This window comes from Anthonomus grandis, chromosome 17, assembly GCF_022605725.1.
Source record: "Anthonomus grandis grandis chromosome 17, icAntGran1.3, whole genome shotgun sequence".
Lineage (NCBI taxonomy): Eukaryota > Metazoa > Arthropoda > Insecta > Coleoptera > Curculionidae > Anthonomus > Anthonomus grandis.
The window spans coordinates 8,936,957-8,952,560 of NC_065562.1; the positions used below are offsets into that span (position 1 = coordinate 8,936,957).

At 34.0% G+C, this 15,604-nt stretch overlaps 1 protein-coding gene across 3 annotated transcripts in view; it reads right to left on the minus strand.

The window, feature by feature from the left end:
- The window catches only part of LOC126746549 (leupaxin), a 186,626-nt gene that overhangs the window by 103,329 nt on the left and 67,693 nt on the right, over positions 1 to 15,604 (minus strand). For all 3 annotated transcript variants that reach the window (XM_050454858.1, XM_050454857.1, XM_050454859.1), the window contains exon 2: positions 1,457 to 1,614. In XM_050454858.1, coding sequence (XP_050310815.1) covers positions 1,457 to 1,614 — 158 coding nt within the window. The remainder of the gene's footprint in view (positions 1 to 1,456; positions 1,615 to 15,604) is intronic.

Here is a 15,604-nt window from a genome sequence, read left to right on the forward strand (position 1 = left end):
ATATACCTGGACTGCCAATTCAATGAAAAGTGAATGACCACTACTAGGGAGCCGCCATTTTGCATGATTGTGTCCTTTCGATGTTGGTCACTCTGACAAATTTTAGTCGTGCCAATTGTAGGGAAACAAAACAATTAAAGTTTTTGAGAGGTTATGTTTACGAAAATACAAAATAGAAAGTTACATATAGGTAAGAATTTGAGATAGTTGCGTTAGATCTGTGATTTTTCTTGAACTTCATTAAGAATTTCGTTAAAATGTATGAAAGAAAGTAATCCTCACCTAAAATGAGACAAAGCATCAATCAACTTAGAATAGATGCATGCACTTTAAAATATTTGTTTTATTATTCTGATAATCTTGAATCTTATAAATCTAAACTTAAACTTGAATCTTATAAATCCTAATACCATGAAAATGATCATCATTTAAATTTTGCTTGTATTTACTTAACAAATTCAGTTAAAAACACTTTTATTTTCTTTGTATTTTTACTATTACGGGTCTAACTTTCCTTCCATGTACAATTTTTCCACATTAATAGGTACAACCATCTATAAAAACCAAAATATACATAGATGATTTTATGAGGGTTTGTAATTAGCAAGGGTTTATACATATAGTAAAAATATATTATTCTATCATAAACAATACAGACAATTCACAATAATTCGGTTTTGAGAAACAGTGAATCAAATATACGATTACCACATATACTCGAAATGATATACCCAAGCGTCGTTTACAAAACGCCAAAAACTAGGCAATCCGCTATACTCACACGTCAAACGTCAGCGTCGTCAACTTAATTAAAGTGAAATAATATATTTTTTGTTGGCAACACTAAAAATGTTCAGAGTGACCAACATCAAAAGGACACAACCACTATAAAAATGGCGGCCACCAGGCAGTGGTCATTTTTGGATATCGTGATGCATTGCAGCAACCCCCTTCCCTCTCCCCCATATGAAAGTAAACAAATAATGAACATTACTAAAATAAAATTGAACCTAATTGTCTGGGTCACCCTGTAAAATGTATATACGCTTAAGTACCTTGGACTTAATTTAAATTTTTACAGAATTTCATTTAACTTCAACATGTTTTCAATATCTAGAATAAACACGAAAGCTGCCAAAAATAAATTTACAAGATTGCGAGCGACCTTTGGGACTCAAAAGGATTTTAAAAATGAAGAACGCACGTGCCATGTTAACGGAGTGCAAAATCGTAAATGTCAAACACACATAAATCAAGTTATTTAATTCCTACGAAAAAAGTACATGTGAGGACATCTGTGTTAAACTTTAAGAAGCTTTGCGTGCTTAAAACGCCGAGAGATGGAATTAGATCTTACATATTGTTGGCAACTAAACGTGTGCGTGTGCCAGATTGTGTGGGCTACTTCGGATTCTAATTTTCAATATTTTCATGAGTAGTAGGATTAAACACTTACCGTATTGGAGCCATGAATCTGAGTTTTTGCTGCAGGAACATCGGAAGTGGGAGTTTGTCTACCACGGGGAGTATTGAGGGAACCATATCCTGATACATTCGATCCGCTTTGATTCACTCCTCCCGAAACTGTGTTTTGTAAGTCAGCAAGCAACGCGTCTGCAACAAATCAAACATTTTTATTAATTTTTGTGTAATCTAAACAAAACTCTAGGCTACGCAAAGTCAAATTGCGGTATGGTCAATCTACTAAATACAGGCATAGAAATAAATAGCAATGATGCAAGTGGTGACCCCTTCGATCCCCTTAAATCATCACGTCACTTTATGGATGATCCCTTTAATGTCTAAATGATAGGACAAAGCTTAGTAAATAAATGCGACCAGAAGCTATAAAAAGAAGGCTGGAAAGTTCTACAATGGATTATCGAAATTTGACCCAAATATATTCTCAAGCAGTGATTTTACTCGAAGAGGGGTATCAGAGGTCGCGGATTTGACGTATCCCACACATTGGTTTCACATAAGGAAAGAGCTCGAGGATCTGCTTTATATTCGCTACAACATAGTAGACGTTAAATTTTGCCATAAAATACATTGGAGAAAATGAGTCAAGCCTTTGTGTATACAGGGTGTTTCAGAACTATGGGATCAAACTTCTAGGGCTTGTTCAGTGCAACAGTAGAATCCATTTGAGTATAGGAACCCATGTCCGGAAATGTGTCACTACGCCACTACGGCCCTAAGACGCGTTTAAATTTAGAAAAAATATTAATTACCTAACCAGGATCTGATGCATTTATTTTTACCTTTTGTATATGATACCATCACAACAATTGTTCAAAATGTCTTCCTCCAACCTCAATACACCGATTTAAACGCCGCACATGATTTCGGCGGACTACACTAAACATTTGATCCTGGTTTTGAATGATTTCAAATGCTGCTGTTATTCGTCCAATTAAGTCTAGCTCTGATTCTACTGGACTTTCGTAGACTAAAGACTTTACATGTCCCCACAAGAAAAAATCGAGCGACATTAAATCGGGTGACCTAGGAGGCCAAGAAACTGCTCCACCTCTGGCAATCCAACGGTACGCAAACCGCTGAGCCAAATACTCACTTGTACAAAGTGAGCCGGCGCTCCATCATGCTGAAACCACATTTGCTGTCTAACGTTTAGTGGACCATTTTCAAGGAGTTCTGGGAGAACTTCCTCCAATAAACGCAGATAAATAGGTTCTGTTAACCGTTCCGGTAGAAGGTATGGCCCAATTAAATAATCATCAACAATGCCTGCCCGTACATTGACAGACCAACGATTGTGATGTTTTCTTGGAAAAATTGCATAAGGATTTTCTTCGTCCCAAACTATAAGCTATTCCTACTATTAAAAATACTGTCTCTTGTGAAAGTGGTTTCATCGGTCCACAAAACATATCGTAAAAAATTTGGTTGTGCAATGATGTGATCCAGAAGCCATTGTCAAAGTTGAAGGATGATAATCGGCTGCAGTCATACCTTGCACTTTCTGGAAGTGGTAAGGATGGAGTTGTTGCTCTTGTAGTACCCGCCAGACAGAAGCGTTACTCGTATTCATATTCTTAGCGACGTCATGTGTGCTATTTGATGGTTCATCGGCAACTCGCTGAAGCACCTCTTCTTCAAATTCGACCGTTCTTACGGTTCGAGCAACACCAGTATCATGCATCTTGGTCTTAAATATGCCTGTCTCAGCGAGCCGCCGATGAACCGCAATAAACTTTTTGTATCAAGGATGCTGTCGTTCGGGATAACGTTCATGATACAACCGCGATGCTGCTCGTGCATTGCAGTTTGTTGCTCCGTATGCCAAGTGCATATCTGCCAATTCTTGATTGGTAAAGTTTTCCATTAGCAATAAATGTTTAAAAATTGTAATCTATAAAATTTTTAAACATGACATTGAGAATTGACATTGATAAGCGTTGATTTTAAACAATTGTTGTTATGGTATCATGTACAAAAGGTAAAAACAAATGCAGCAGATGCTATTTAGGTAATTAATGTTTTTTATAAATTTTAACGCGTCTTTTGACATCCATACTCAAATGGATTCTTCTGTTGCACTGAACAACCCCCAGTAGTTTGATCCCATAGTTCTGAAACACCCTGTACAATTCAGATATACGAGTAGGAGTGTATCGAATTATGGCCAAAATTCTTCCACATTTTCTAATGAGTTAGTCTGTTGCTATTCTGTTGTTTTGTTTAAATCAATGAGATGAATCTCACAGAGTATGTATGGGCTTATTGATCCAGAGCCATTTTTAATCAAATCCAGCAAGAAACCCACAAGAACTTATCATTTCTGTTTGCGAAGAATGGAGGAAAAAATCAATAATACGACTCAACAAATACTAAATAATAAATTATTATTTAGAATCGATCATCTTAAGTGCCTCTCTAGGTTCAGTTTGGGTCAATCTCTAATAAGTAGAGGAAGAGTATGAGAAATACTATTATTTTTTTTAACTTGAGTTTAAGATTTCGTATTGTATGTTAATATTTCCGCACCAAAGACCTAAGCGGGCCAGACCTGTATGAGTGTAAGTGTTTAATCATATGGCGTTTATCTATATATCTGTGGTGTGTACTCGAAAAGTTTTTTACACTAAAATCCTAGCTGAATTCAACTGCACCGTTTTAACTGTCCTTAATAATGCCACAGGAATAAAAGACATAATTATACTGATTCAGAAAATACCTTTACAATTACTTAATGTTCTCACAAAATATAATGATTCTATGCAAAGAATTTTGTTTGAATTAAGAAAAGTTTTAAGAAGCCACAACCTTACAGATGCAGTCGGAAATCCTGTTTTTTAAGTAAATAAATAAAAAGTAAATACTCTGCGTAGTCTTGCAGTAGTTCTGGGTCGAAATCCCTGCATAGAGTGGTGTTTCTGATTAACCAGGATGCTTCTTTGATGATACGGAAGATCCTGTTTTCGACAGCCTTAAATCGTCCGAAGGGTTGTTTATGTCAAGAAAAAACAGGCACAAGTAAGTATTAGGCTCATATAGAGCTTTTAAAACCTGAGCCTACTTCTCAATCATGGTCTGTTGTTTGAGTGTAGAATCGTATACAGTTGGCGAAGTTGCGTGCTTGGCTTTGCTGTTTGTCGTTTTGCATGTTGTGCCCAGGTGAGGTCGAGGAAAAGGCCCAAATACTTGACGTGAATAATTACATTAAGATCTTTTCGCTTTTGTTTCTTGCTTGGAGGTTTCTTGAGCCTCTTAGAAAACATAATCGCTTGAGTCTTCCGTGGATTAATCTGTAGTCTTCATTGGTCCATCCATCTATGCCATTGGTCAAGGTATATAGCTTTTCTATACAACTGATATTGTTATGACTGTATCGCCGGCAAACTGCTAGATCTGGGTAGATTCCGATGTGGGTCAGACATGTAGACATTAAACAGGAGTCGTGAAAGGCATAAACCTTCTGGGACTATTGCTAGGATTTGGCGGGACGTGGAAGGTGTGTAATTTGATGCACGTTAGAATGCTACTTCCGGAATCCAAACTGTCCGGGAAGGAAATTACAGAGTCGCAGGACACCTAAGTGTATATATAAAATAGGTCCAGCGGAGGACTGAACGGTGTAATTTTATCTTGTTGGGCGGGGCGGAAACCCCTGTTATATGGCCTGCTATGATCAATTCTTTTCTAAGAGGTATCAAAAATTAGATGCAATATACACCTATTATATTATCAGTAAAATTCGTGACGCAATAAAATATTCGCCTGGAGAACCCTAAAAAAATGCTTCCCTATATAATAATCATTACAAGAATGATCAGTTAAATCACTATAATAGGCAAGGTATTGTTTTCAATTTCGCCATTTATCTTCTCTTTTTACAAAAGTTTTGGGGCTTATAAACTTTTATTAATTTCTATGAGTTTTTTATTTATTTATAACAAACATTTACATTATTTCATGTTATAAGGTTCATATTGCTTAAGAATTATGAATTTAAAAAAATTATTTAAAACCTGCACCTAGACATGTGTTTGTGCATATAATACCTAAGACAATGAAAAATAAATTATATAAACAAAAACAAAGTAATAATACTTATAATAATAATAATAATAATAATAATGCCACCGGTGTAAACTAATAATTCGTAATAAATAGGATAACTAGCAGGATATAACAATTCCAATTAGCAAATTAATATTTTAATACCTTTTTAAAAAGAAAATAGAAAGAAGTTCGTAACTGAAGCTGTACCTAACCAATTCACTTAAAAAAACCCAAATTTAATAATATATACTTCCTACACCTCTTACTAAACTTTTCTACATTCTGAAATTGTCGTATGTCATTTGGGAGAATATTATAGAACTTTGGAGCTAAAAATCTTATAAATCTATGCCCTAAATTTTTACGAATGTTTGGTATTTTTGTCTGTTAATATTATTTCTTGTGTAAGGGTGGTGATTTAGATATGTTTTAAAGTAGTTTGATTGGTGTGCATAGATACATGTAGATAATAGGTATGTATATGGATCGTGCATTAGAAATATCCTCAGAGTACAGAAGTTGAGTCGAGTATCTTTTTCCTTTTTTATTTATAACTCTCAGAATATAATTCTGTACAACGTTGAGTTGTTTCAAAGAATTATTATATAGGCTCCCCAGACGATCACTCCGTATCTCAGAAGAGATTCAACCAACGATCGGTAAACCAATAAGAGTAATTTGCTGTTTTAGATATTCCTTAAAATATAAAAGCGGAAAATAAGTTTGCGTATATTACTAGTCAATTTTAGGATATGTTGATCCCATTTTAGGTATTTATCAACAATAACACCAAGATGCCTGACATATGGTACCTCATTAATAGGAGTTGTCTTTAGTGTAATATGGTCAAATGGAGGTCGATTAACTGATGTTGCGGTGAAGGCTATATAACTAGTTTTTTGGCTGTTCAGACTCAACTTAAAACAATCCAACCAATCTTTTATTTTCGCTAAACCACGTTCTGCTGCTTCTTTTGTGTTTTCCCAAGAGGTGCCAGAAAATACTGCGGCTGTCTCATCAGAGTATGATACCAATGAACCATCACTCATACTCATGTTAGTTAATGAATGTAGGTCACTCAGTCAATGTATTATGCATTACGGCTGTGTAAACAGCCATCATCTGATACAGAACATCACAAAAAATATATACGTTCAACAAATAACACTCAAAACCCGATAACGGGTAGTTTTGTTTTTTTGAAAACAACAATACATTTAATAGTATATACAGTGCATCCCAAAAGTTATGTCTAAATTCATTTAAAATTCAGGGGTGTGTTCGAAAAAAAAACACTCGGACCCGTCGATTTGTATTTCAAGTTGCGCATTTTTGTACGTGAAGTATAGACAGGGTTGCTCAAAAAGAAATTACGAGCATCAACTTCATTTTTTCAAATGAAAGCACCTTTTTTTTTAATTTCATCTTTGAATTTCGCGTGGAATTCTACGTATGTTTCATGCATCATGTCGTATACCTAAAGTCAACAGTTATCGAAAAAAAGACAATTCATGTAACAAATAAAAAAAGAATAAAAATTAAGTTAAATGTTCAAAATGGTTGCCATTCACGGCTTGACAATATCCAAGGCGATCAATAAAGTCTCGTTGCACATTTTCAATCATTTCCGGAGTTATGGCGCGCACTTCTCTGTGAATTCTCTCTTTCAAGTCGTCTAGATTATTTGGCCTATTAACAAATACCTTCGACTTCAGGTATCCTTACAAAAAAAAGTCCATTGGTGTTAAGTCAGGCGACCTAGCAGGCCCTTCGATGGGTCCTCTCCTTCTTATCCACCGATTGGGAAAGGTTTCATCCAAAAATGTATGCACAGTGGCAGCATAGTGCGGAGGAGCGCCATCTTGCTGGAAAATTAGTTCTTCGTCAGGATAGTCTGGGTCCAATGGATTTGGAAATAAAGCTAGTAATGCTGGAACTAATTCAAATTGGAGAAAGTCGAGATACACTTGTCCCGTTAAAGTCTGTTCAAAGAAAAAAGGACCTATTACTCTTCCGCGCACTATTCCACACCACACATTTAATTTTTGAGGGTACTGAGTGTTTACCTCCATCATCCAATGCGGATTTTCTGTTGCCCAATATCGACAATTTTGTCTGTTCACACTACAATTCAAACAGAACGTGGCTTCATCGGAAAAAATAATATTTGTTACTAAATTATTATTTAGATTGCACATGTTTTGTAAGCGTTCACAAAACTCATTTCGCCTGTTGAAATCGTCATCAAATAACTCTTGCACAGGAATAACTTTGTAGGGGTGATATTTGTGCTTTTTAACTATTCGGTGAACTATAGATTTCGCCATGTGTAAATTTGCCCCAATCTGCGACAGAGGAGTGCATGGATTTTCTTCCAAAGAAAGCAAAACGTCAAGTTGTTCATTTTCATCTCGAGCAGGACGACCAGATTTCGGCAGATCTCTAACATGACCGAATTCTCTAAATTTAGCCTCTATCGACTCACCACCTTTTGACATATCGGAGGACAATCAGGATGGATTTCATTGAATAATTGAGCAGCTTCTCTTTGAGTACGTGTTCTATCACCAAACCCAACCATGCACAGAATTTCTATTTTTTCTCGTTCCGTTAACTTTACCATTGTGAAAACCGCAACTTTGCTCGTACACTTCACACTTGACAATATCTGTTTGGCGTACAACTGTCATACAGTTTCTATAAAAATACATGGTCACCAGCCAACAATAAAAAAACACGAATAAATGGAATTCTGCTCTGTATAAAAATTCTCAGAGATAAGGTGACTCGTAAGGTGAACTTCAATAATAATGTTTGGTCATTTTTTTTTCGATAACTGTTGACTTTAGGTATAGGACATGATGACGCGAAATTCAAAAATGAAATAAAAAAAAGGTGCTTTCATTTGAAAAAATTAAGTTGATGGTCGTAATTTATTTTTGAGCAACCCTGTATATACAAACTTCAGGCACAAAAATGCGCAACTTGAAATAAAAATCGACGGGTCCAAGCGTTTTTTTTTCCGAACACACCACTGAATTTTAAATGAATTTAGACATAACTTTTGGGATGCGGAATATATATATATATATACAGTGCGAACGTAAAGGTTGGAATAAATTCATTTAAAATTCAGGGGTATGTTCAAAAAAAAAACGCTCGGACATGTCGATTTTTATTTTTAACTGCGGGTTTTCTTACTATAATTTTATGTATACAGGGTGGCCCAAAAATAAGTTACGGTCATCAACGTAATTTTTTTAAATGTAAACACCTATTTTTTATTTTAGATTTAGGTTCTACATCAAATTCTAAGTACATTTCATGTACCATGTCCTATACTTAAACTCGACCGTTGACGATTGAACACAATAAAAGGCTATTTTTGGAAGAGTTATTTATATTAAGCAAGAATACATAAAAATATTTTAATTAATTTATTAAGTGTTAAAAATGGCTGCCACGAACCTCTTGGCAATATCCCAGTCGATGCTGAAATTCTTGTAAAACGTTATCGATAACAGAAGGTTCTATCAATTTTATTTCTTCCGTTATTCTAATTTTTAAGTCTTCAGTGTTGTTTGGCCGATTAACATAAACTTTGGACTTAAGATACCGCCACAAAAAAAATCTAAAGGAGTCAGATCCGGCGATCTGGCCGGCCATTCAATTGCACCCCTCCGACCAATCCAACGTCCAGGGAAAACGGTATCCAGGTACTGGCGCACGGGACGCGTGTAATGGGCTGGAGCTCCATCTTGCTGATACCATAAGGAATTATCTAATATATCCGGGTCTTCTGGATCGGGGTATAAAGTGGCAAGGCATGGAACCAAGTCATTTTCTAAAAACTCTAAATACCTCTCACCATTCAAGTATCCTTCAAAGAAAAAGGGCCCTATAACCCTGTTTTCAATCACCCCCGCCCAAACATTTACTTTTTGAGGGACTTGGCTGTGGCATTCCATCATCCAGTGCGGATTTTCAGTTGCCCAATATCGGCAGTTTTGCCGGTTTACACTACCATGAAGACAAAACGTTGCCTCATCAGAAAATACAATTTTTTTTGAAAATTGTGGATTAGCATGGCACAAGTCCATAAGTCTCTCACAAAATTCTAAACGGCTTTCTGGGTCATCTTCATTTAGTTCATGAACCAATTGAACTTTGTAAGGGTGCCATTTATTTATACCTAAATACTTAACGACGGATGTCTGGGATATCTGATTTTCTAACGCAATATTGCGAGTCGTTTTATGACAATCTTCTTCAACTGCCAGCAAAACATTTAGTTGCTTCTCTTCTGATATACTTGACCGACCTTTCGTATAATTATCCCTGACATGACCCAAATCCCGATATTTCTGTTCTATTTTACTGACAGTACTTTGAGATATACGTGGCCTATCAGGATACTTGGCATGATAAATTTCACAGACTTCCATCTGAGTGCTCATCCTGTTTCCATAACCAATCATCATCAAAATCTCTATTCGCTCTCGCTCACTAAGACGTACCATTTTTTGAAATTTTAATTTTATCTTTTGATAAACTTAACACAAGCAAAACTTTGCTTAGGCATCTAAATCAAACTAAATTCACTCAAAATTATTTGATGTCAACAAATTGTGACAAGTTAACAATCAAAAACACCAACCACAAATGTAAATAACCAAACAATAACTGATAGGTTGCTTGATATAAATAACTCTTCCAAAAATAGCCTTTTATTGTGTTCAATCGTCAACAGTCGAGTTTAGGTATAGGACATGGTACATGAAATGTACTTAGAATTTGATGTAGAACCTAAATCTAAAATAAAAAATAGGTGTTTACATTTAAGAAAATTACGTTGATGACCGTAACTTATTTTTGGGCCACCCTGTATACATAAAATTATAGTAAGAAAACCCGCAGTTAAAAATAAAAATCGACATGTCCGAGCGTTTTTTTTTTGAACATACCCCTGAATTTTAAATGAATTTATTCCAACCTTTACGTTCGCACTGTATATATATTCCGCATCCAAAATATACAGTGTATATTATATACAGTGTATATTATATACAGTGTATATGCTTTCGGGTCACCTTGATAAAAAGTTTGTTTTTGGTGCGATTTTGCTCGGGTTTTTTTTTATGTTAAACTGCATCATTATAACAAAAAAAAATTCTGCCATGCAAATTCCAAGGCCTACCAATGTCAGTTTTTAAGGGCCAAATTTTAAGAAACCATGCTAGGCATTTTTTAGCAAAAAATTGTGCACACCACTGGATTTGGCTTCCCCCAAAACGGCCTTATACTAAATTTCACCAAAAAATATTAAGTAATAACAATTTTATAACAAAAAATAAAAAGGGAAATTATGCATTTATTTACATTTAAAAATATGTAGATAGCCATGAAAGAAACAAATTGAACAAAGATAATACAAGCAAATAACAATTCCAAACTAAATACAAATAAAAACAAACAATAAACAACAAACAAAAAAATTAACCAGAGAAAAAATCAAGTGGCGTTAAGTCAGGGGATCTCGGTGGCCACTCAACGAAAGGACTGTTTCGTCCTATCTAACAGTTTTTAAAATGTTGATTTAACCAGTCTCTTACTAAACGAACATTATGGACAGGACAACCATCTAATCGAAACTTCAAATTAAGGTGATATCTTAAGGGTAAATCTAATAATGCGTTCGAAAATTCATTCTCAAGAAAATTCAAAAATTCAATTGTATTCAAATTACCATTAAAGAAAAAAGAACCAATAATTTTGTCGCTTAGTATTCCACACCAAACGTTAATTTTTTGCGAATACTGTCTCCTTGCATTTATTATAAATTCTGGATTCTGCACGGACCAGTGGCGGCAATTTTGACTGGAGACTACGCCATTTGTGGTAAAAGTGGCTTGATCGCTAAAAAGGATTTTATCTAGAAAGTTTCTGTTGTTTAAATATTCTCCCTGAAGCCAATAGCAAAACTCTAATCTTCTTGCCTGGTCACCATCCTCTAAGGTGTGCAAAAATTTTGGCTTAAATGCTTTTGTTATTTTTTTGCAAACATCTTCTTATACTTTCTCTGGGGATGTTAAGGATCAAACTAGCCGTTCTGACACTACTTCGAGGATTGCCGTTAAAATATTCCAAAATGTAATTTTCATTTCTTCTGAGCCCACGCCGTCCATAATGTCTATTTTTAAGTAGATTTTTCGAAACAGATCCTGTTTCATTGAAAATTTTATTAACACGTTGCACAGTACCTAGACATACTGGTCTATCACGATGCCTAATATTAAATTCTCTGGCAGCTTCTCTCATCGAACGCTTGTTACCACCAACAAGACGAACAATTTCAATTTTTTCTCTTAAATTTAAATTTTCCATGATTACTAATACTATCTAAACACGTTCTATTACCACTTTTGACAGTTAGATGTCAAATGTGACAATTCAATATTTCAAGAATTTTTAGACACGATAGAGTTCAATATTTCAATAATTTTTAGAGACAATTTAGAAGTAAAGCGCTTTTCTTTTTTTTATCATAAAATTGTTTTTTAATATTTTTTGGTGAAATTTGGTATAAGGCCGTTTTGGGGGATGCCAAATCCAGTGGTGTGCACAATTTTTTGATAAAAAAATGCCTAGCATGGTTTCTTAAAATTTGGCCCTTAAAAACTGACATTAGTAGGCCTTGGAATTTGCATGGCAGAATTTTTTTTTGTTATAATGATGCAGTTTTTCTGGACCTAACATTTAAAAAAAATCCGAGCAAAATCGCACCAAAAATAAACTTTTTATCAGGGTGACCCGAAAACAAATGGGTCACACTGTATATAATAAAATAATTGTGATTATCGACCGTACTATTTGAAGAAATACAAACTTATTATCAGGTATAAGCGGTCTGTGACTAATAAACCTCATTTGTTCATTCTCAATATTTCGTCCTATATTTTAGTGACTTCTTTAGTAGAAACTACAACAGAGTAAAAAAGTTTGTTAATATATAAAAGAATTGAACACAACAAAATGATGAAATGGCGAATAAGGAATTACTTTACATGCTAAATTGAACATGACTAGTGATTTCGTTACTAAAAAATGTAAGAAAATTTCGTTGGGTCTCGCGATTCACAGTTAAGAAAATATTTACTATACCGAGTGTAAACTATTGTATTTTATCTTTGTGTATTCCTTCCCCTATTTTTCTTTCCGTTTTATTTTTTTTTTAATTTATATTTTTTTTATATATAACTTTCTTTGATGTTTAGATAAGGTTTAAAATATTACTATAGATGTTACTTAGTTGGTTTGTGTCAGATTTATAGTTTAAAGAGTGTTTTGTTTTATTTATGTAATACATTTCCAAAAAAAGGCGGCTTTTATAGTTATTTTCTTCATTTAAAATTTTAACTTGATCATAATTGAATTGATGTCCTGTTTTTTGAGAATGTTCAGCAACCGCCCACGTATTTTTTCCGAGTTTGCAGCCACTCTTGTGTTGTGTGATTCTCTGTTTTAACCATTGAGATCTCTGACCAACGTAACAACCTTGACATTCTAAACAGGGGATTTTATATATCACATTGCTATTAAAAAGAGTCTTATCTTTAGTTTTTGAGAAGAGGTTTCGATTAGTTAAGGTATTATATTTTGCTATTTTAATGTGAGGGAACTCATTAAATAGAGTTATGATTTGGTGCGATAAATCTTTAATATAAGGTAGTTTTTTATATTTTAACTGAATATTTTGAGGTTCAGTTGGTCCGTCAAATATATTTGAGTTATAGATTAGTTTATTTAAAATATGTTTGGGATAACCATTGTTAATGAAAATAATGAAAGGTTTCTTAAGATAGTTCTGTAAGAATTGTTCATCACTAATATACGTTGCCCTATTTTTTATAGCGATTACTGTGTTGTGGTTCTGGTTCTTAGGATGATATGACCAATAATTAATAAATCTGCCTGAAGCTGTACTTTTTTAATACCAGTCCAAAATAATTGTATTATCATCAGTCCGGATAACTTTTGTGTCAAGAAAAGGTAAGATACGATCTTTTTCTGTTTCTATTGTGAATTGTAATTTTCGATTAAAAGAATTAAACAAATTCAATGTGGTTTCAATTTGACCAGGGGGAACGGCACAAATTAAATCATCTACGTATTTATAAATAAAAGGTATGTTAAAAGGTCTTTTAACAATAAAAAAACAAGGTTATATACAAATGCATAATACATTTGACTAAGTGACCTACATGGATTTTTCTTGGAGATAAAGACCCCCCGTTTTGTAACCTTAATATAAATGATAAATAGAATTGGCCCAATCACGGTCCCTTGAGGAATTCTAATTTTTATAATAGCAGGATCACTAAATGCATTATTAACTTTTAAAGTGTGTGTCTTGTCCCGTAAATAAGTGTGATAAAATAATCTCAGCCCAATACAAATATGTTGATTTGAAATATTTATATTTTATAAATGTAATTTTAAATTCATAGTCTTATAAGAGTAATAAAACAAAAAAATAATTTAATTTTTTTAATGTTTCATTATGGACTGGAATTGATTTTATAATCTTATATAAAACTATTAACGACAAACAGGTTTTTTTATAATGTTATATAGCGTGCTATAATATGATAATTTCAAGCATATTTGTCCTGCTTAGGATCAGTATACGATCGGTGTCTAATATTTAGACTTTAATAAAGCTTTTGACAATATTAAGGTTTTTTCAATCTATTAAAAAACCACTCAATAACTCTAAAATTGAATACCCCAGAATGATAAGTCGGTAAAAACCACTTTTTACGAAAATCTGGTTTTTGCGCGATTCCAACCATGTAGACCTAATACACGTATTAGAGTGAGAACTGAACATATCAGCTTAGTAGATTAGCCAGTAGATGGCGCAAATATATATCCATTTCTGTCATTGAGAATGAAAAGTCGGTATATCCGGTTTTTACCCAGTTTTCATTCTAAGTGAAGTCGTTAAAGTGTTTGGTTACGGCGTTGTTGTTTTTTACCGGCTGACTATTTGCTAGCATTTTCATGATGTCTAGTGACAGTGATATCGAAGTAATGAGCGATGATTTAGACCCAGATTATAGTGGTAGTGCTAACAGTGATAATGAAGTTAAGAAGAATAAAACCAGAAAAAGAAAAATAAATAAACATCTCTGGAAAAGTGTTCAAGGAAATCTAACCTCAATAAAGGACTAGCATACACATCTAAATCCGGAATAAATATGCCTGCAAGGCGAGGTTATGAATGCGACTGCAAAAATAGATGTACAAGTAAAATCTCAGTTGAAGAAAAAGCAAACATTCTTGATAAATTTAACAACTTGGCTGATAAAAATGTGCAAGATTCCTATCTTTTTGGATTGATAACAGTGAGGTCTGTTGCAAGGTAAGAAAATATAAGTAACAAAAGATTCAATAATTAGGTCATTTTTTATATGTTTTTTTATTCAGAAGGCAACCAGACATTATGAAAAAGCGACTTCCTGGAAAGGGCCATCCGATTGAAAATATTTTAACTGATAATGAATTAATTCAAACATCAAAACGAAACTTATCCTTTCATTATAAGGTTAGTTATGCGAATACCTATTTACTGATAGTACGTATGTATCAATATTTTAGATTATATTAGCAGCCGGACGTGAAATAATGGTTTGCAAAAAAGCATTAGCGGGGCTTCATGGCATAAAATTTGGTAGGATTGATCGAATTGAACAAGCTAAAAAAAACAATTCGGCTCCTCCGACAGACAAAAGGGGTTTATCTGAAGGATCCAGGGTACTTAAAAAACCAGAAGCTCTAATCCAACAAATTAAATCACATATAAATTCATTTCCTATTCGCATCTCGCACTACCCAGAAATAGCAGTCAAAAAAAGTTTCTTTCGCCCGACTTAAGTGTAATGAAAATGCATAAGTTGTACGTGGAAAAGTACGAAAGTGAGAAATATCGACAGTGGAAAGCTGATAACAAAACAAAATTTGAAATCAACTATGATTTTTATCTACACATATTTAACACCAAATTTAATCTTTC